General features: G+C 34.7%; 2 protein-coding genes across 5 annotated transcripts in view; one reads left to right on the top strand and one right to left on the bottom strand.

Annotated features, from left to right (window-relative positions):
• The first annotated feature begins 2,368 nt into the window (after positions 1-2,368).
• On the top strand, positions 2,369-6,135 carry LOC110024498 (homoserine kinase-like). The gene is given in 3 exon segments (XM_020724503.1): positions 2,369-2,927; positions 2,930-3,580; positions 6,117-6,135. Coding segments are annotated over 2 exon segments (1,122 nt in total). The 5' UTR covers positions 2,369-2,449; the 3' UTR covers positions 3,574-3,580; positions 6,117-6,135.
• A 3,555-nt stretch (positions 6,136-9,690) lies between these two features.
• Positions 9,691-20,680, bottom strand: part of LOC110024486 — a 21,493-nt gene continuing 10,503 nt past the window's right edge. Inside the window, exons 2-3 of one of the 4 annotated variants that reach the window (XM_020724476.1) lie at positions 10,108-10,122; positions 9,691-10,021 (exon numbers count right to left, since the gene is read on the bottom strand). In XM_020724476.1, coding sequence (XP_020580135.1) covers positions 9,874-10,021; positions 10,108-10,122 — 163 coding nt within the window. In that variant the 3' untranslated portion in view covers positions 9,691-9,873. Of the gene's footprint in view, positions 10,074-10,107; positions 10,123-20,680 lie in introns of all 4 variants that reach the window. The other 3 variants (XR_002294007.1, XM_020724477.1, XM_020724475.1) reach the window with 3 other exon arrangements.

Genomic DNA, 20,680 nt, shown 5'->3' with positions numbered 1-20,680 from the left:
TAAATCACTTAAATGTTTACAGAACACTCTGTTCGTAGGAACCTCTCTATGCCATCAAATCAGAGTGGCCCAAATTTCTTATTTGCAATATGAGCTCTATAAATAGAACCTTACCCCCCCCAGCCTAGAGAAGGAGCTGAAATTTAACATCACTTCTGCACCACAGATCCGATGAACTCTTCAAGTTCCTACAGTTGTTGACCACCATTGAACACCGCTTGAAGGCCACTATCGTCGATCATCGGCCGCCATCTTCTCCATACAACAAAGTCCTTTGTGGAGCTACAACTAGCACTGCGTAATTCCTACGCATGAGGCAAAAAAATGAAGCACGTGGTGGATTAATACGTCGTCTAGTACAATATTCAACAACACATCCCGAATATAGTGCAACTACACACCTCGATGAGATGTAACAATACACCCTATATACAGTGCAACAAAGTCTCTCGAAGATTGTGTAACAATGCACCCCGAATACGGTGCAACGACGCACCCCAATGTCGTAATAATGCACCCCAAATGCGATAAATGACACACCCCAATAACGGTGTAACAACACACTCTAGACACAACGCGACGATGCCTTTAGAAGACGGTGTAACAATGTACCTCGAATAAGGTGCGATAACACACCCAAATGACAGTGTAACAACACAACCTAAATATGATATAATGAGACGCCCCGATGACGGTATAACAACACACCCCACATATGGTGCAACGATGTCTTCCACAACGCATCCCACACACAGTGCGACGACGCCTCCCCAAATAGGGTGCAATGACACATTCTGAATAAGGTACAACGATGCACCCCAGTGATGGTGTAATAATCCACCCTACATATGGTACAACAATGCCTCCCGATGACGGTGTAACAATGAACTCCGATGACGGTGAATTTCTCTAAACTCCTAAAACTCCCTCCTTGCAGCTCTCGACTTTGGCTCCTACGACCTACACGCGTCATCACTATGGCTTACGTGGTCCGCAACTGGTGTAACTTTCGAGTCTAGCCTCTACGGTCTTCATAGGTCATTACAACTCCCTCACTACATTCTACGTGACTAAATAAGACCAATTTGGTCCACAACTCTTGTAACTCCCAACTCTTGCCTTTACGACCTACGGACGTCATCACAACTCACAACTATCGGCTATGTGACTAACTACGACCAACTTGGCCCACAAATCATGCAACTCTCCACTCCAACCTCTACAGCCTACAGATGTTACCACACCTCACCACTGCAACCTATGTGACTAACTACGACCTACATGGTTCATGACTCATGCAACTCTTGACTTCGACCTCTATGACATCATCTCAACTCATCATTATGACCTGCGTGACCAACTACAGCCTGTGTGGTCTATAACTCGTACAACTGCTAAACCATGTGGCCTACAAACGTCATCACTACGGCCTTCAAATTTCAAAACTCGTGCATCTCCCGACTGGTTCTTGTGGCTTATGAACGTCGTCATAGCTCATCACTACATTCTATGGGACCAAATATGGTCTGCGTGATTCACAACTCCTGCAACTTTCTAGTACAACTTCTTATAGACAACAGACGCTCCTGAAGCAATTACCAGTGGTCCATACAACCAACTACAACAATGGCTTTCAACTACGGCCTATACAATCATCATCCACTACATTCATGACATACTACTGCCTCCATAACAATCAGTTATAGCCCTTGCAACCTGCTATCATCGGGAACATCATTTATTATAGCCAGACTGTAGCTATTATGGATGAACCACTGTTATACATTTACAACGATCAACTTTATAACTTCATTTTCTATAATTAAAGAGAAGAGTGGACCCATGCACTCACTATTTATAGTGAATTAGTTCAATCGGCCCCATGGTTTTTTTCCTTTTCCCGGGTTTTTCTATGTCTAAAGTCAAGGCATCTCCTCCTACTTGGTTCTTCAAAATTATTAGAGTGTGTGTTGAATTTTCGTACAATAACAACATGATAATTCATTGCTCCTCTATCGCATATTTTCTGACACGTATTTCATGTAAAAATTTTAAAGTCACATATAATCTTTTCATGTGTGAAATTTTCTTGCAAAATTTATAATTTAAAATTTTCCATTTTATTTTCATAAATTTTATAGTAAATAATAATAATATCTTTATGATTTAAAAATTATAATATCGTGTAAATAAATATCAAATTTCTTAACTTGATATTCTTCATGAAAAGAAAATGTTTTTTTGGTACAAATTCGCATTTTAATCCGACATCAAACAATGCTTTTGGGGCAGAAGGAGCCGCGCTCGAATCCAACAAATTAGATTTTTTGTTTTATTTCCAACCATACGCATTCAAGTCTTTCAAGCACATCATATTTTGCCTTTCACCCAATGCCCCCATATAACGTCAATATAGGTTTTCTCTTCCCCTCCGGCAGTTTCAGATGCCATGGCCGCCATGGCGGCGAACCCCTTCACCCCCAACTCCCCCGCCCATTACCGCCACCAAAGTCCTTCCTTTATCCGTTCCCCCACCATCCGATGCTTCTCCCATCCCACCAAAACCCTAACCCCGGACAAATTCCATCCCGCCGAACCCTCCCCCATCTTTCACTCCGTCAAATCATTCGCCCCTGCTACAGTCGCCAACCTCGGCCCTGGTTTCGATTTCCTCGGCTGCGCCGTCGATTCCCTCGGCGACACAGTTACCGTCTCCATCGACCCCTCCACCCCTCCCGGCACCATCACCATCTCCTCCATCTCCGGCGACCACCCTTCAGCTCTCTCCAAGCTCACCCGAAACCCTAACTTCAACTGCGCCGGAATCGCCGCCGCGGCAGCCATGCGCATGCTAGGCGTCCGTTCAGTCGGCCTCTCTCTCCACCTCCACAAAGGCCTTCCCCTCGGCAGCGGACTCGGCTCCAGCGCCGCGCAGCCGCCGTCGCCGTCAACGCGCTTTTCGGCGGAGTCCTATCACAATCCGACCTTGTTTTAGCCGGCCTCGAATCCGAGAAGAAGGTCAGCGGCTACCACGCTGATAACATCGCTCCCTCCCTCATGGGAGGATTCGTTCTCATCAGAAACTACAGCCCGCTTCAATTGATGCGACTTGAGTTCCCCATAGATCGGGAGATTTTGTTTGTGTTAGTGAGTCCGGAATTCGAGGCTCCGACGAAGAAGATGAGGGCGGCGTTGCCGGAGTTGGTGAAGAGGGAGGACCATGTGGCAAACTCAAGCCAGGCGGCGGCGCTGGTTGCTGCAATTCTTCAAGGAAATGTGAGTGTTTTGGGGTCGGCGTTGTCGTGTGATGGAATCGTGGAGCCCAAGAGGGCGCCTTTGATTCCTGGAATGGTGGATGTAAAGAAGGCGGCGGTGAAAGGTGGTGCTTTTGGTTGCACGATAAGTGGGTCGGGGCCAACAGCGGTGGCGGTGGTGGATGATGAGAGTAAGGGAAAGGAGATTGGAGAAAAGATGGTGGAGGCCTTTTTGTTGGGAGGGAATTTGAAGGCTACTGCTGTGGTGGCAAGGCTTGACAGGGTGGGAGCAAGGGTTATAAGCAGCAATTCAGAATAGTTTGGAGGTAATGGTTTTATTGGATTTTTTTTAAATAAATTGTTTGGTTGAAAGGTTTGTGTGAGTTGGTGGTAGTTTTTTATTGGGTGTTTTCATATTATTACTCCATCCAAATTTTGATCATGCTTTTGTTTTTTCATGTTTTTATTTTGATATTGGAAGTAGCTATGTGATATGTGGATTCAATTGTTGTTGTATGAGGGATATAATTTTGTTGGAGATATGATTATTATATTGGCAAATGTATATTTATTGGAGAAATTTACATGCATTCCACACATTCTTATGTATTTGCATATTTAACATTGAAACTTTCCTACATTTATAATAGTTTGGTGTCATAAACATATGCATGACTATATTTTCACTTTCAAAATCTAAGTAATGATGATATTTTTGATCTGATATTAAAGGTTTGAGTGATGTGCATGTATATATGAAGGTTTGGTGTTAGATATGTAAATACATAAGAATTATGTGGTATAAATGTGTAAATGACCCTTTTCTTTATTAGCGATTCTATTAACTTTTATTTGTTTTTTTACTCTCGTGCATGTCTATTTGAAAGCCCTAACATATTTGATAAATATACCAAAAATTTTCAAATTTAACGTCTTATCAGAGCTAAGGTAATCCATAATCTAGTTGTCATCCCATCTGTAGTCCTCTTATTCTGATCATTCCTTACCCGCCCGCTTCTCATCTTGCCCCACTCGTTGCCTTGCTTGTGTCGCTCATACTCACCTGCACTCATGCCACACTAGTTTATTTGAAGCTTCGCCGCTTATCTCCTATTGTTTTGAGCTCATATGCAACATCTCTTCTTGGCCTTTACCCTAACTCAAGAAGAGAAAATACACTATCCTCCATCATCCCCCATTTGCATAATCATCTACCTTGTCTTTTTCATAGGTGCTTACTTCAGCTACAACACAGAACATCCTTTATGATATTATTTTCATTTGAATTCAACTTTCACATCGTATATATCATTCACGGTCTTCCTCACCCTTTATGATCTTATTCTCACTTGAATTCGTTGTGCACCTCTTCATTTCCTTTTCTTGAATTTATTTAATCTATCATCAAATTTGATTATAGTAAATATTTATCTAAAGTCGAAAGATTTTCGGTTCCTTGCTAGGTCTTATGACAAACTTATAACATTTTGATATATCTCCTCCTTATGATGATATTGCCAAGTTTTCTAAAATGGAAAAAGTTTAATTATGTTGTTCTCACATGGATGCTTGATAGTCTTGAATCCTTTATTGCCTCCACCATCATGTTTCAAAATATAATTTGGTCAATGTACAATTTTATTAGGCCTACTTACGTTTTTAGAAGTAATATATCCATTGCATACCAGTGTTATCAAACCACAAAGCACAATGTGATTTGCAAGAATTTATTTTTCCTTCAAAGCGCAAACTGCAGAGCGAAGCAGCATTTTTTTAGCCAAAACGCTAATAGGTTATACAAAACTACTAATGTATAAGTACATTTATTAATAATTATAAAATTTAAAGTATGACTTAAAAGTTGATATAAAATATAAAAAAATATGATATTGTGTATAACTTGAAGGCAAAAGTTGAGGGTAAACATGCAAATTAAAATTCAAATAATTTCTAATAATTTGGTGCAATAATTAAAAAAATAAAAATTGCAAAAAAAAACCTACAAATTAACTTTTACACTTTGAAGCACATCTCAGGAAAGCAAAGCAACTCGGGCTTCATGTGTTTTAGTTCATTTAGCTCATGAAGTGCACTTTTAAAAACATTGTTGCATACACTTTTTATTTAATCTGTTTTATCACAACAAAATTAAATGTGAAGCCAAAATTCACAATCTATATGTTAAGATAAGAAACGAATACCTTGTTGTCATATTTCTCTGGGCTTTACCGCTTACTAAAGTTTGTATGATAAAGTGGATGATTATCTTGATAGTTTGAATGACAATGATATTAATTCAAGAGAAGTTGTTAACCATGCGACATATTCTGAAGCTATTTTTAGTTCAGTCTCAAATGTGTGGATTAGTTCCTTGCAGGATGAAATATTATGTCTTATAATAATGAGTGGGGCAATTTTGAGCTTCTACAAAGTCACATGGCTGTTGGATATAAATGAATATTTAAGGCAAAAATAAAAAAATTAAAAAAAAAGCTCCAAGTGAAATATTGAAATTTTCAAAGAAAATTTAACAGCAAAAATATTTACTGAAAGGAAAGTTATAGTTTCAATCAAAACATTTTCTCCTATATCTTCAAATGATTCCTTAAGAGTTATGATGGCACTTATATAGAGTTACTACAGTTGAATGCAAAGACATTGTTTTTTTCCCACATGAAAGTCCATTTAAATAAGTATATATGCAATGAATTGAAGGGTTTATTGAAATTGGTAAACATGCAATGATTTATAGTCTATTTGTAATTTGATGCAAACTTCTTATATTAAAGGTGTTTCCTGCTAGAAATTCTCAATGATAGAGTAAAATTAAATGTTAGCTCATTAGAAATATCCAACACACAGATACGCAAATAAAGAAGACAAGGGATGATCAGTTCTTTTACGTGAAGAAACTCAAGAAGATGAAACATTGTGAAGCCTAATCCAGCCAAATTATTGCACTAAATAATTGAAGTTATAAAATTTCACTCTTCTCTACAACTAGAGAATATGAGATTATAATACTTGTTTACCCATCTATTATTACAATGGAGATTTTTATATGATAATGCTCATTAAGTGTTGATGGTTAGACAACTACAATGTTAGGATAATAATCAGACAATAAGAGTTGTATGACAACAGTTGGGCTACAATAAATGTTGGTGGTACTCAACAACCACTGATGGTCGTTGGCTTCAAGTTTTTTTTGGGAGTTTAGATTTAGCTCTCAACTCACTCTTCTCCCTATGTGTAGAGATGCATGATCTCTTTATAATTTTTGAAAGTGATATTTCAGTAAATTGGTGAAATCTCACATCACTGCATCCAAGCTTTTACGTTGATTTATTTGAGCATATATCATTTTTTTAGCATTTAAATGTATTAACTTCTAAATTGTCCGACCCCACTTAGTAGGTCAAAGGCTTCTTCTAGTAGTTGTTGTTGTAACTTCTAAATTGAATGATCTTGAGCTCATTTGATTCTCCATTAAGTTGCTCGATTTGACTATTACAATATTGTTTGGCCTTTCAAATAATGTTTTGCAGGTTTCAATTATGCTTTTAATGTTTGATTTGGGTTTATTTGGATTTAGATCAAATCACTTTTAGTGTCGCTAGTTTTGTATTATTAAGACGTTCCATTTGACTATAAATTTATTAAAACTAGAGCCCCAATAATGTTGATTGTGACTAAAACTTCTCATCTAAGGTGTATCGAAATTTGTGTCTAATCATGTGAATTTTCGGGTGACATCAATTGATAACTGAAATTTGATGTGAAAGTTATTTTTTTTAGATTTGATTAAAATAAAATCAGTGCGCTCATGCTTTTATTCTTGATTATTTATGTTAATAATGTTTTGCTTGCTAGTAGTGTTTTGGGGTCACTTGATGAGCCTAAACAATTCGTTTCTAAAACTTGGTACTCTTGTGAATTGTGAATTGTTGGTTTCATTTTCAACCTGCTGAAACCCTATACTAACAATAAAACGGCATTATCTTTTCTAATGATAAGAGAAGCTACTAATCTCTTCCTAATGTTTTGTAGCTGTTTTCAAAAGATTTATTGAATAGGGGTGCAGATGAGTTGAGGTTGAGTAAGTTTATTTTGCGTTTATGTTTGGCTCATTCAGATTTTTATGTGTTTTGCTCTTGTTTGAAATTGTTGATGAGTATGGTTTTTATGTTCGGCTCATTCGAATATGTCGTGGCCATAAGCTTATTTCAACAGATGAAAATAATTAGTTAATGAGCTGAACAATGAGACCATTCTATTTACTTACTAATCAATTAATAAATTGGAAATAAAATAAAATTATTAAGTTAAACATGAGTTTTTCGTGGTCGACTAGTCTTTTTTTGCAACTCTAATTTTGAATAATCATTGTAATAATAGACAAGGTTGTCATATGAGTTTATTTGTATATTTGATATTTGTTTTTCTATGAACATATTTGAGTAATCAATGTTGACCAGTTAAATTTTATATTGCAAGTTTCATATTCTATCTTCTGAATTTTTAATATTTGGTGTCATTTTGAGTGAGCACATGTTATGATAAATGTCTTCGGGTTTGAACCATATGCATCTCTTGAAATTGTTTATTGGGCTTGGATCCGACCTGAAAGTGGCCTGACCCAAATAGTTTTGGCATATCCAAATATTAGATGGGCCAAAAATGCCAACCAGAACACAACATGCCTTCAACCTACTAACTCGAACATGACCTATATAACTCATTTAATATAAGGAATAATAGTTATTCGGGTTGAAATCAAGTCAATTTTGAGTTAATTTTGGGCCCATTCAGGATTGATGGGTTGATTTTAAGTCCTTTTTCGGGTTAGAAGGTCAACCGAACCCAACTTGAAAGATTAAATAGATTAAGATATTTAATTCAAACCCAACTCGAGAATTATTCGGGTAAATTCAAACTGAATATTTCGAGTCCAGTTCGGGTTTAGTCGGTCTGTCGGGTTAATTTTTTGCATCACAATTTTTTTACTTTATTTATATTTGTAATTATGGATTGTAATTTTAATAAATGGTATGATCATGGTTTTATCTTTTTTGCACATCTTTTTATCATTTTACTTTAATATTGTGTTCTTATGTTGAAATTAATATTTTCTAAGTGGAAAAATATTAGAAAATTTCTGAAATATTGGTTTGCCTTCAATTATAATTTAATTAATAACTTAATGATTGATTCATAGTAGAATCCCATTGAATGATCCTACTGAATTATTTTAGCCTATAAACCTCTTTTGAATTATGTCTGCATATCATACGCGAAGTGACTCTAAAACCTTCCCATCTCCTTCAATAAGTGCAATGAATTAATTAATTATGTTTAAATCTTTAAATATTTTTGCAATAAAAAAAATCAAATGTTATACTTTTATATTTTCTTAATCATATTCCTTCTAGTCCTATTAGCACCCTGAGAAAGCGACATTGCGAATATGGCTTAAAAATATGATTGGTGAGTTAGAAATAAATAGTATTGATTGGGCTCTTTACAAATAGGCACCTGAAAAAGGAGCAATTTCAAAAACTAAACCCATGCATTTAGTTAAATTGGCTCATAGGCTTAATGACCAATCAAATCAAACCATTTTTTTTTTTTTGCCAATGCCAAAATAAACTAATAATTAACATAATTAACTTAAATCCAAATACTTTTTTATACAAAGTTGACAGCCAAAACATAATTTCATTTAAATTAAATCAACCAAATATGTTAAGTTTAGTTGGATATTTCAATACAAATCAATTAATACATACTTCTACTGACAGCCTGCAAGCAAAAGCTCATACTAGATGAAAACTAGATGAAAAATTATTGCAGATATAAATTTGCATCAGCTCTCCAATCAAAGCATGTCATGTGTACAGCCAAACTAACCCATGTATTCAATTAAATTTTATTAAGACGGGTCTGCTTGTACACAGGACAGACCCTGATTGAAATTCAAATGCAAAACTGCATCAAAGCTTTGGATGCAATAATTTTTCTATACTAGATAGTGTTAGAAATTATTACTGGCTATCTATAGAAAGGGGATTTACATCCATAACATAGTTTTTTGTGTATATTTATCTCCAATATTTGGCTTCTAAGATATATATATATATATATATATATATATATATATAGAGTTTTTCAGACACACAGTATTTTAGAGTCACAACTCAAAATAATATCACATCATATACATGAAAAGACATCTCTCACCTAAAAAATGTTACTAATAATAATATTTTTTTGTGAGACGCATAAAGTTTAGCTGTTATAAAATAAATATGAAGGTTGAAGTATTAGATATATATAAATACAAAAATTATATAGTATAGAAAGAATTGTTCGTGATTTCATGGTACTTGCATGTATGCTTGATTGCAAGGATTAAGATTCTGATAGAATATCAACTATTTAGATTTACATACAAGCCATTCAACTCCTTTATATTTACACATCCAACGCCTAAACTTCAAAATTTACATACAACCTTACATTCAAAATTTAAACAAAAATTTCTTTAGTAGTTACCCTAAAGAATGAAAGGTGCCATTCTCTTATAGTTAATACAACACAGTAATCTAAACGGCCACTTCTAAGCAGTTGTTAGAATTCTAATTTCGAAGAACAAACGTAAACAGAAGGCAGTTGATGTTGTTATGGAAGGATTTTTTACCTTTTTGTCCTGCAGGTAACAACAGACGTGAAGGCCATTGATCCAACTCTTGCTGTCTGATCCAAATCTGTAATAAGAGCACGTTGCTCGTGATGAAACTATGGAAAACGAGGAAGAATCTACAAAATAATACAAATGCAATAATCTTCATACTCTTCATCGGATTCACTGTAAGTTAAAAAGGACAAAAAAAAAAGGGGTAAGACAAATCATTAAACAAAAGGAAGATCTACATGCAAACCACTCAATTCTTATGCATTTAGATATCTAACACCTGCACTTCAAATTTTACATATCTGTCACCTTACATATTAGTGATATTTTTTATGTGATGTGAACAATTGGGGTGATATAAATGTAAAAAAGCAAAGTTTAGGTGTTAGATATGTAAATATAAAAGAATTGGGCTTACTTATGTGAATGCCCATTAAAAAATTATAGCCCAAATGGTGCAGAGTAAAATGCTAGAATCAAGAGAAATAAAACCAGAACTCTCTTGGAATGCCCTGAATGATGAGATTCCACAGTTCAATCAGGGCTGTCGGAATGCCATGAAGGCTAATTTGGTTTATGAACTTAAGAACTATGTGATGAAAAAGTGAAATTTGTAAGCCTATCATTAGTTCGGATTTATTTTCAACTTCACAAATCCTCTCACAACTGTATTTTAATCAATAAATCTTCTCATCTTCGTGCTTGGGGAAATGAAATAGGCGGTGAGGTTATAATGCAGCCACGTATACTGTTTATTGATTTATAAATAAAAAATGTTAGATTGAATTTCTCAAATAGCAGCCTAGACGTCCCGCAGCTTGGGCAACCAGCAGCTTGGACGATCGACCAGTTCTAGATGACTGATACAGTTCATCCGACCGAGCTGACCCAAAGCTAGGCCAAAGCTAGCCAGCTAAGCTTGAAAGCAACCAGACAACAACCTCATATATGTAAAATATCAGAAATACTCGTGTAACGCCCTCATCAAAGCAAGAGCAAACATATAAATTAAGATATTGTACCCTCTCTCTTATAAATAGGAAACATTTATGAACAAAACAGGTCAAAAAGGCACGAGAAGACCACAATTATCCATATTAATGTTCATTTTATTGTGCATTATTCTATCTATCATTTTCTTTCTCATTTCTTATGCTCTATTCCTTTCATGTGTGATTCACAGATAAATCTGAATTCAACAGTTAAAAACTATTCCTAAACCCATTGAAGACCCGGACTTGGGCCTGGCCTTTGAGAATTTCTGGAAGTGTATAAAAAAAAAAAAAATCTTAAAATCATCTACAAATCTACAATTGCCCCCTAGATCCTACCTGGGCCCACCCCTATCTCATAGAAGAAAAATTTTGCCTCTGAAATGACAGATTCCAAATATCTGGCCTGAAAAAGTGATGACCACTTGATTATGTCATGGCTAATAAATTTCATCATCACGAAGATTGGAGAAATATGAGAGGTTGCACTTGAAATCTTCTCTAGTACTGAATAATCCTCAGAGTTATTTGAGATTGATATCAGACTACATGATCTACGACAAGAAGAGTTGATTATAACTCGATATTTCAACACTCTCACATGTTGTTGGCTACAAATGGACATATACAAGATTTATTCTTGGAAATGCTTTGTTAACTTTGAATTATATCGGAAGATTATCGAACAAAAGATGACCATCAAATTCCTCTTTTGGCTCAATAAAGACCAAGATGAAGTCAAGGGGGAGAGAAAAAAATTAAACCACTCCAAATCATCTGAGAGGCACTTGCAGAAGTTTTAAGGGATAAGAGTAGAAAGAAGTTAATGATGACAAATAATCACACCACATCATCTGTTGAAGTGTCAGCTAATATATTCAAAACTCTCACAATAATAAGCCTAGGAAAAAATTGTCATGGCGCGACCATTGTAATAAACTTGATCATGTGAAGGAAATATGTTGGAAACTGCATGGAAAACCAATAGATTGAAAATCATACAATGGAAGACATAATAGGGAGAACCGTGCGAATATTTCACAGCCAACAATAATGCATAATTCATTCCATTCACCAGGGGGCAAATTAAAACACTGCAGAAAACATTGGGACATGGTTCTAATTTAGGACAAGTACCACAATCCTTTGTCGAGCAACCTATATGTCTATTAGCACATCAAGATATCTTACCCCATGCACTTATTGTCCAAAGAAACAAACTAAAATCTTGAATACTTGACACCAGAGCTTCAGTTTGTAGTTCGAACAACTGACGGTTCATTTTCACCAATAGCATGAACTAAATCAGTCGAATTGATAAAAACCATCATATATACTTTGTTTTTTATGTCATAAAACTAGATTGCAATCTACTCTCAATTAGCAAATTTACTCATGACTTAAATGTGCCTAAATTTATTCTAACTTTTGTAATTATTAGGTAGTGTTTCAAAGAAGCTGATTGGTAGTATTGAGATGCATGGTGGTCAATATTTGCTCAAAGAAAATAAACTCATTGGTAAATAATTTCATATATTAAGTTATATTTTTTTTATTTTAGTTCAAATTAAGTTAATTTTGTTTCAATTCTAAGTTTGTTTAAGTTGAAAGTAAAGTCATATTAAGACATTTTCGTCTTGGTCATCCAAATTTTAAATACATTAAAAAATATTTATACATTTGCTTATTAATAAAAAAGTCTAATTTTTATCAACTTAAAATATGTTAACTTGTAAAACATGTCAGGCATGTATACTCTAAACTGTAATACAAATTTCACATCCTTTTGCTGTAATTCACAGTGATGTCTCAAGACCCTCCTAAATAAAAAAATATAATGGGGCATGATGGTTTCTATCATTCATAGATGACTATACACAAACTATTTGGATATTCCTTGAGAAGAAAAAAACAAACTGCCGCCGCATTTTAGTTCTTTTATTTCATGATCCTTACTCAATTCTAAAACAAAATTCAAGTTCTTAAAATGGATGATGCTAAGGAATATTTTAATTCCATTGTTGGTCCTTATCTTTTCAAGCATGATATCATCCATGTAAGTTCTAGCATTGATACTCTTCAATAAAATGGGATTACTAAGAGGAGGAATAGATATTTACTTGAGGTGAACACTGTTATTATGATCTTTAATCACAAGTCTAAATACTTTTGGGGGGAATTCATACTCACAACCACACATCTCATCAATAGAATGCCTGGTCGACTCCTAACTTTTCGGATTTTTCATAATGTTCCCATGAAATCCTATCCATATATCCGCTCATTTTCTTCCAACTTAACATTGAAAGTTTTTGATTATTTTGTGTTTGTTCATATCCACCAATAACATTATACCAAACTTGATCCCAAGTCTCTCGGATGTATCTTCCTTGGTTACTCTTCCAATAAAAAATGATATAAATAATACTCTTCAATCACTATAAAAATATACAACTCTATGGATGTCACATTCTTTAAGAACCAGTCTTATTTTTTTCAAAACTAAAATTCAAAAGAACCCAAGGGAATATCAAATTTGGGGTCTTCTCTAAGGTACTCAAACTGAATCAAATCCTATCACTCAACTAGCTCCACTTGAAGAGCCAAACTCTGTCACTGAAATTGTCCCAGTTATCTCTATTCTATCTCAACTTAACACCAGTGATCAAGAACTTCATGTCTATATCAAAAGCAAAAGAATCACCGAGCATGTAGAGGATATCATGCAAATGAGGAATTGTCAATAATCGGAACCAAGTCCTCCTGCATTTGATAAACATAAAGATATGAATTCCTTATCTCATATCACAGGTGCACTGATCATCCGATTGAAAGATATGTAGCTTAAGAAAAATTGTTACAATCTTACAGGACTTTTATGAAAAAATTAGATAGTTTGCATGTTCATAACTCTATCCAAGAAGCTCTAAAGGTTCCAACATGAAAACAAGCAATTGAGGAAGTAATTCGGGATTTAAAAAATAACAACACATGGACACTTACAAAATTACCTCATGAAAAAAATCTTGTAAGCTGCAAATGGATGTTTACAGTCAAATACAAAGAATTTTGAGTTGTGGAGATGTTCAAAACCAAACTAGTACCAAAGGGCTTCACACAATCATATGGGATTGACTACTACGAAACATTTGCATCTATTGTCAAGCTTAATAATGTTTGAGTTCTACTCTCTCTTATGGTAAATAAAGATTTGTCTTTATATCAATTTGATGTCAAAAATGTCTTCTTGAATGGAGACCTTTGATGAAGAATCTTATATGATTATACCTCCAAGCTTGAAAAATAGGTCGGCCAACAAGTTGCTTTGCAAGTTAAAGAAGTTCGCATATGCCTTGAAGCAATCTCCCAGTACTTGATTTGACAGGTTTGTTAAAACTATGATAACAAATGGACATACATTGCTTGTTAAATTCAATCATAGCAGCAAAATTGTTATTCTCACAATATATGTAAATGATATTTTTTGGCAGGTGAGTCGGGGAAATTATCATAGCAAAAATGATGCTTGCAATAGAATTTGAGATGAAGAAACTCGGGGCACTCAAATACTTTTTGGAAATAGAGGTGACCCGATTTAAGAAGGGAATTGTCATATTCCAAAGAAAGTACATCTTGAATATATTAAATTAATAGTAGTTTGCTTAGGTGTAAACCTGCTGACACAACCATGAATTCCAATAAACAATAGAACATAAGAGAAACAAGTAGTCTAGTTGACAAAGAAAGTTATCAAAGATTTGTGGGAAAGCTGATATATCTATCACACACAAAACTTGATAATTGTATATTTGGTTAGTGTAGTAAGTTAGTACATAATCCAATTAAAGAACATTTGGAAGCAATAAATAGACTTTTGAGATACTTGAAGATGACTACTATGTATGATTTGCTCTTCAAAGGAGTTGAAAATCGTGATATTGAGATACACACAAATGCTAGTTAGCAGAAGAGGTAACTAATAGAAAATCAACCAATGGGTATTATTCATAAGCCTGGGCAAATCTCATCACATGGAGATGCAAAAAATAAGTTGTTGTCTCACAAAGTAGTGCATAACTTGAATATTGTGCTCCTACACTGTGAATACATGAATGAATGAGACTCCAAAGGATATTAAGGGAACTTAAGTTGGGGCAAATGATAAAATTAAGATGTGCAGTGATAGTCAAGAAGCTATTAGTATAGCCAAAAATCCTATGCACCATGACAGAACAAAACACATTGAGATTGACCGGCACTTCACATCAGAAAAGATTAACAACAAATTGCTCGACTAAGTTATATTCCAACAAAACTTCAGATTATTGATATTCTCAAAGTAGTCCTGAGGTTTAGCCATGATAAATTGTATTCCAAGATAAGTTCGTATAACATGTACAAACCAGCTTGCGGGGATTTGTTGGAATTAACCAACTTGTGTGCTTTATTAGTAAGGATTTTATTTCCTTTACTAAAAATATCTTTTTATATTTTTTTGTTTCTTTTATTTGATATTTCCTAATATTCTGGTTTTTTATTTCGCAGGATTCCTAATTTAAAGGAATTTCAATTTCCTAGTTGTGAATTGATATGCCCGCCACTCTATCACTAATAGAGTGATGCAATTCATTATTTGGGAGCAATAGTAATCTTACTCATAATATCCACAATTACCTTATGTTATCTGTAGCTCTATTCCTCTCTACTTCCTCTTCCTTTCCTCCGTAAACATATTTCTGAAATTCAAAATCTTCACTGAACACTCGAGTTAGAAACATATGAAACTAAGCAAAATTGAGCTATTATAAGTTGCTTGTCAAAGGAAGGGAAACTGCATGTTGCAAGGGATAAGATAATTATGCTAAAGAAAATGAACGAACCTTAACTTTTTCTGTCCAATTTGGTTGGATTTTTTAGATTTGACCAAATTTTGACTACTAAATCTATGTAATCCAATTGTTTTACTTCAATTCGTTCTGATTTATGACGTTGTGTGTATCTTGAGTGATCCAATAAAAAAAAAACAGATGGCTAATCAAAACCGCTCACCCTAACCTTAATAAATTGATTACAATAATTTGTTGAAATCAAGAAAAACCATAATAAAGAAATTTATTACATTAATTTATTGTAATCAAGAAATAACATAATAAATAAATTGATTAAACAAAATAAAAGAACAAAGCAATGCAAATTAAACCATGTTATATAGATTGCAAAGAATTGAGAAAAAAAAGGGGAATTGAACAATTAGCTTCTTCCTTGGTTCAATCAAGTTCAAACCCAGAATGTCCATGATTGGAACTACCACGGATAATAAACATCCCTATATATATCCAATGAAAGGTTTAAATTATGTTATTAGAGCATGCAAAGAACAAAAGACAAGCCCAAACAAGCACAAAAATGTTTACAAGATGAGTACATAAGCATTGCATTAAAAGTACATAAATGACTTTCACCAAGTTCACTTGATTATCATTAATCATGAAGTAAAGCCAATTGACATGATTTCTATAAAAGGACTTGTATCTAACTATTCAAAATATCAAGATGAATGAAACCTAAACTCGTTTAAAAGATGAATAAATTGATTTCTTGTATTGTTATAATTCACATACAAAATGGATGATGCTCCTTCCATTATGGGTTCTAGATAGGAATTGATTATATGGTTTTACCAATGTCTTGCAGATAACCATTGGTGATTTACCCATGACTTTCTAAGTCATAAATAGGTGATCTAACCATTACTCCATTGAAAAGGCATACCAACCGCAAGATCCTCCCTAGAAGTGTAGGGGTCTAGGGAGGACTTGATGCACAGAACCTTAACCCTATATTGCAAAGAGAAGCTAAAGTGCTTTGAAGCATGATGCTAAGATTGCAGTAGTCCTCTCAAAGTTATTACGAAAAATGAAGAAAAAAAAGATGAATTTTTGCTTTTGCTAAACTGTGAAAAGTAAAAAAGAATGGAGATACTTTACTAATTATAAGAATGTTCCCTAAATCAGGATGAGTTCTGATTTCAAATGGGTTAAGAATCAATTAACAAAGGACAAAAAACAAAATAAACAAACCTACAGAAGTTTCTACAAATAATTTCCATCAATACAAGAGTGATGCTTCCTTAGGCAATCAGCTTACAGGACTTCACATTTGCAATACTGGATCATCATGCAAAGATTTTTTGTTTTTTTTATCGCCACTATAGGTTGAGAAACTTATTTAGGAAGCTTTTAAGAGGGTCATGGCTGTCATATATTAGACCAGGGAGGGGAATCCATCCTTGCATAATTACATACAAACTATGTATGTAAATAGTTGCATAAAAACCAGAACGAATGAAAATACAAATGGATATATGTATTTATGCATATATACACAAAATATTTTAGGGGAATTTACATACATAACACACAACTCTTATGTATTATATATCTAGCACCTAAACTCTCATATTTACATGCATATCCCACTCAAATATTTAACATCCCATTAAAAATACAACCATCATTATCTTTTTTTTTAATGAAATACACATTTTCATGCATATTTTTATGACAACAAAGTATTGAAAGTGTAAATATCAAACATGACGTGTTAGATATTTAAGAACATAAAAGTTGTCTGGTATGTATGTGAATTTCCCAATATTTTAATCTAAACTCAAGCTAGGTTTACTCAATCCAAGTTAAAGTTTGGTCAGACCAAGCTCATTACTTAGGTCATAGATTTTAAGAATAGTAAAAAAAATGATAATAATAATAATTTTTTAGCAATGTATGAGTTAAATTAAGCTAGCAATATTCTATGCTAATTTTAAAATAAAATTTTATTTTTCTAACGTTTAAAGTATGTAGCTTAGATAAACAAAGTTTGCATTAATCTAAAGTTGCATATAGAAAACATACATGCCATATGAGCATTCATATTTTTATCCTAAATTTAGAGTGAAAAACATATCGTGCACGGTTTTTGCACTCAATATTCTGCTGTATTTCAACCATATTATTGATTAACAAAATTAAATTAAACAAATGTATCAGAACTCATTTACACATGATCCATATTTTGCTAATCAAGCTCCTATGATCAAAAGGAAGATAATTGAATAGGGACATCAGATAAATTATTAACGAGGCTAACTTGGTTAGATCGGAAACTCTTATTAGGTATTGAAGCGCCATTAGATGGCAAGAATAAAAAAAACAAATAACAAATCAGTACGAGTAGAAAGGCTACAGTACTGCGTTCCGATAAGAACAAGGGTTCTGCATTGCATTAAATCATCTCTCAATCCTATAACAGCGTGCATAATAAGAAATTAGCATCGCGATTGGAAACACGAAAGAACAAGGAAAATGACAAGAAGACCAAAAACAATACTACATTAAAAAAAACGTTGCTGAGCAATTTTTGCCAGAGATATTTCTGGTACTAAGAAGATGTGAAAAGAAAAAAAAAAAAAACTCTTCTCCGTCCACACAAAAATTCCACTAAAATTATATGTAAAGAATAATATCAATTTCATGTGTAAAATACTAAAAGAAAAATCAGTGCAAGCAAATTATATATTTGTACACGGAAAATGTTTCAACACGAATCTCAAAATAATTCGAAGACCTAAGAAAGAATGATGTGACAAATGTAAGTCCTCTGGAAAGCGACCCAGCAGACCACAAGACTGATCAGCTTAAGCTAGCTAGAGATCATCTGAACCGATTCAACAATACATGCCCAATTGACTCATACTTATGTCGGAGGTAACCGAGGGTTCCCTCGGGATATCATAGAGTCACGAGCTTCGACCATCCTCAATGTGATCTTTTCGCCCAAACACTAAACTACCCATCGAATTACGATGACTCACATCTACTAATAGCCTAGTTTTACTTAGCCGATGACGGGAATTTAGGGTTGATGTCCGAATCAATACATCCGACTAGTAGGCTTGCACTGACTGAATCAGTCCTGCCGACTATCTTCAAAAATTCAACCGATCGGCGCTACCTGAAGGATCAATTGGTCGATGGTCCCTATCCAGTTAGTCGATTGGCAGCAGTAATTGCTTCACCTCGCTGACCCAGACGGTCGAGCAGAAGAACAGTAAGGCCCTAGTCCCAAATGAGTATAATCCTTAGAATAACTTGTAGGTTCTATTTAAATAGGGATATAAATATAACTTCAACTCTTGTACCCCCATGTCTATTAATAGGGGATCATTTCATGAATAAAAGGTTACACAATTTCCTCATTTGACTGATAATTCGTGCACTCCACTTTCTCTTTTTCTCTCTTCCTTATGTCCTACGCTATATTTCTTGGGTGTGATTCATAGGATAATCTTGGATTCAACATGTTAAAGATGTGGTGAGCATCGATCGTGCTAGCAACAAGAAGATGATCAACACATTAAGAAGAAACTCAATAAAGAGATACAACAAACATATAGGCACAAGGGAGTTTGAGCAACAGATTTTGGAGTTGAAGGATGAAATGATGGATCGAATGGTGGAAGTCAAACGAGACGTGGTTGAAAGGGTTAGAGAGCCAAACCCCCAGGAAGCACCGGCGCATAACGACAGGAGAGCCCCTCTAATTCTTGAAAAGGAAACTGACTCCTAATACCAGGACAATGTTTGGTTGGCGCATGTCGACAAACAGTGTTCCAGGCTAGCTGAGGTGCCCTGCCAGTTGAAGAATGTCTTTTCTCGACAAATTTTCGATGTTGAGCCTCCCGAGAAGTTCAAGGTGCCCTCGTCGAAACCTTACAAGGGTGGTCAAATTGATCCGACCAACTATCTTGCCTCTTTCGAGTAAACTAATTGTTTATTGAAAATAACAGACGCGTTGAAGTGTCAACTGTTCTACACCACGCTGAGGGATTCTGCTCTCAAGTAATTCAATAGATTGTCGACGACAGTAATTACTTCTCCAAATTCAAGAGAATGTTCACAGCGCAGTTTGCTAGCGCTCAAAAGCCGATGAAAAACTCACAAGCCTTGTGGCAAATAAGGCAAGGCTAGAACGAGAGCCTCAACACGTTCATAACCCGATTCCAAAAATAGATGTTGAAGGTGTGGGATTTGGAGCCCATCGTCGCTCATGCAACCATAGCTTAAGGGCTGAAGGATGGATCATTCTTGTACACTCTCCGGTTGCAGCGACCAAAGACACTAGTTGAGATGTTGGAGCTAACCAACAATCATATATCGGCTAAACAATACAGCACTATACACATGTTCGTCCGAAAAGAGTCCTCTGCCCATTATCCGCAAAAAAGGGTCGCTAGGGAGGACTCACGTACAACTGTCCTTCTGTGATATGAAGACAATCGATCACCCTGCAACAACAGGGGGCTGATAGTAGGGGTGTAAACAAGTCGAACATGAGCGAGTCCAGGATCAACTCGTGTTTGAGTCGTTAAAAAATACCACTGTTCGTGTTCGCCTCGTTTCTATTTTGAACACAAAAAGTGTGTTTGTGTTCTGCTTGTTTGCTTAACGAGCCGAACAAGAGCTGTTCGCGAACAAAAAATTATTTTGACAACCCTAATCACTTAGCCGCAAGATGTTAAGAGTTGGGGCAAGATTTAACTTTTATGATTTATAATAAAACATTATATAAATAAAATTTAAGATATTTTTATTCTAAATTATTTGATTATAAATCATTGTAGCGTTGTAGTCAATTATATTTTTTAAAATACTACTCATCAATATATATATATGTATATA

Source organism: Phalaenopsis equestris, unplaced genomic scaffold, assembly GCF_001263595.1.
Source record: "Phalaenopsis equestris unplaced genomic scaffold, ASM126359v1 Scaffold000258, whole genome shotgun sequence".
NCBI lineage: Eukaryota > Viridiplantae > Streptophyta > Magnoliopsida > Asparagales > Orchidaceae > Phalaenopsis > Phalaenopsis equestris.
Note: the sequence above shows the minus strand (reverse complement) of the source record. Positions and strands in the feature narration are given on the sequence as shown.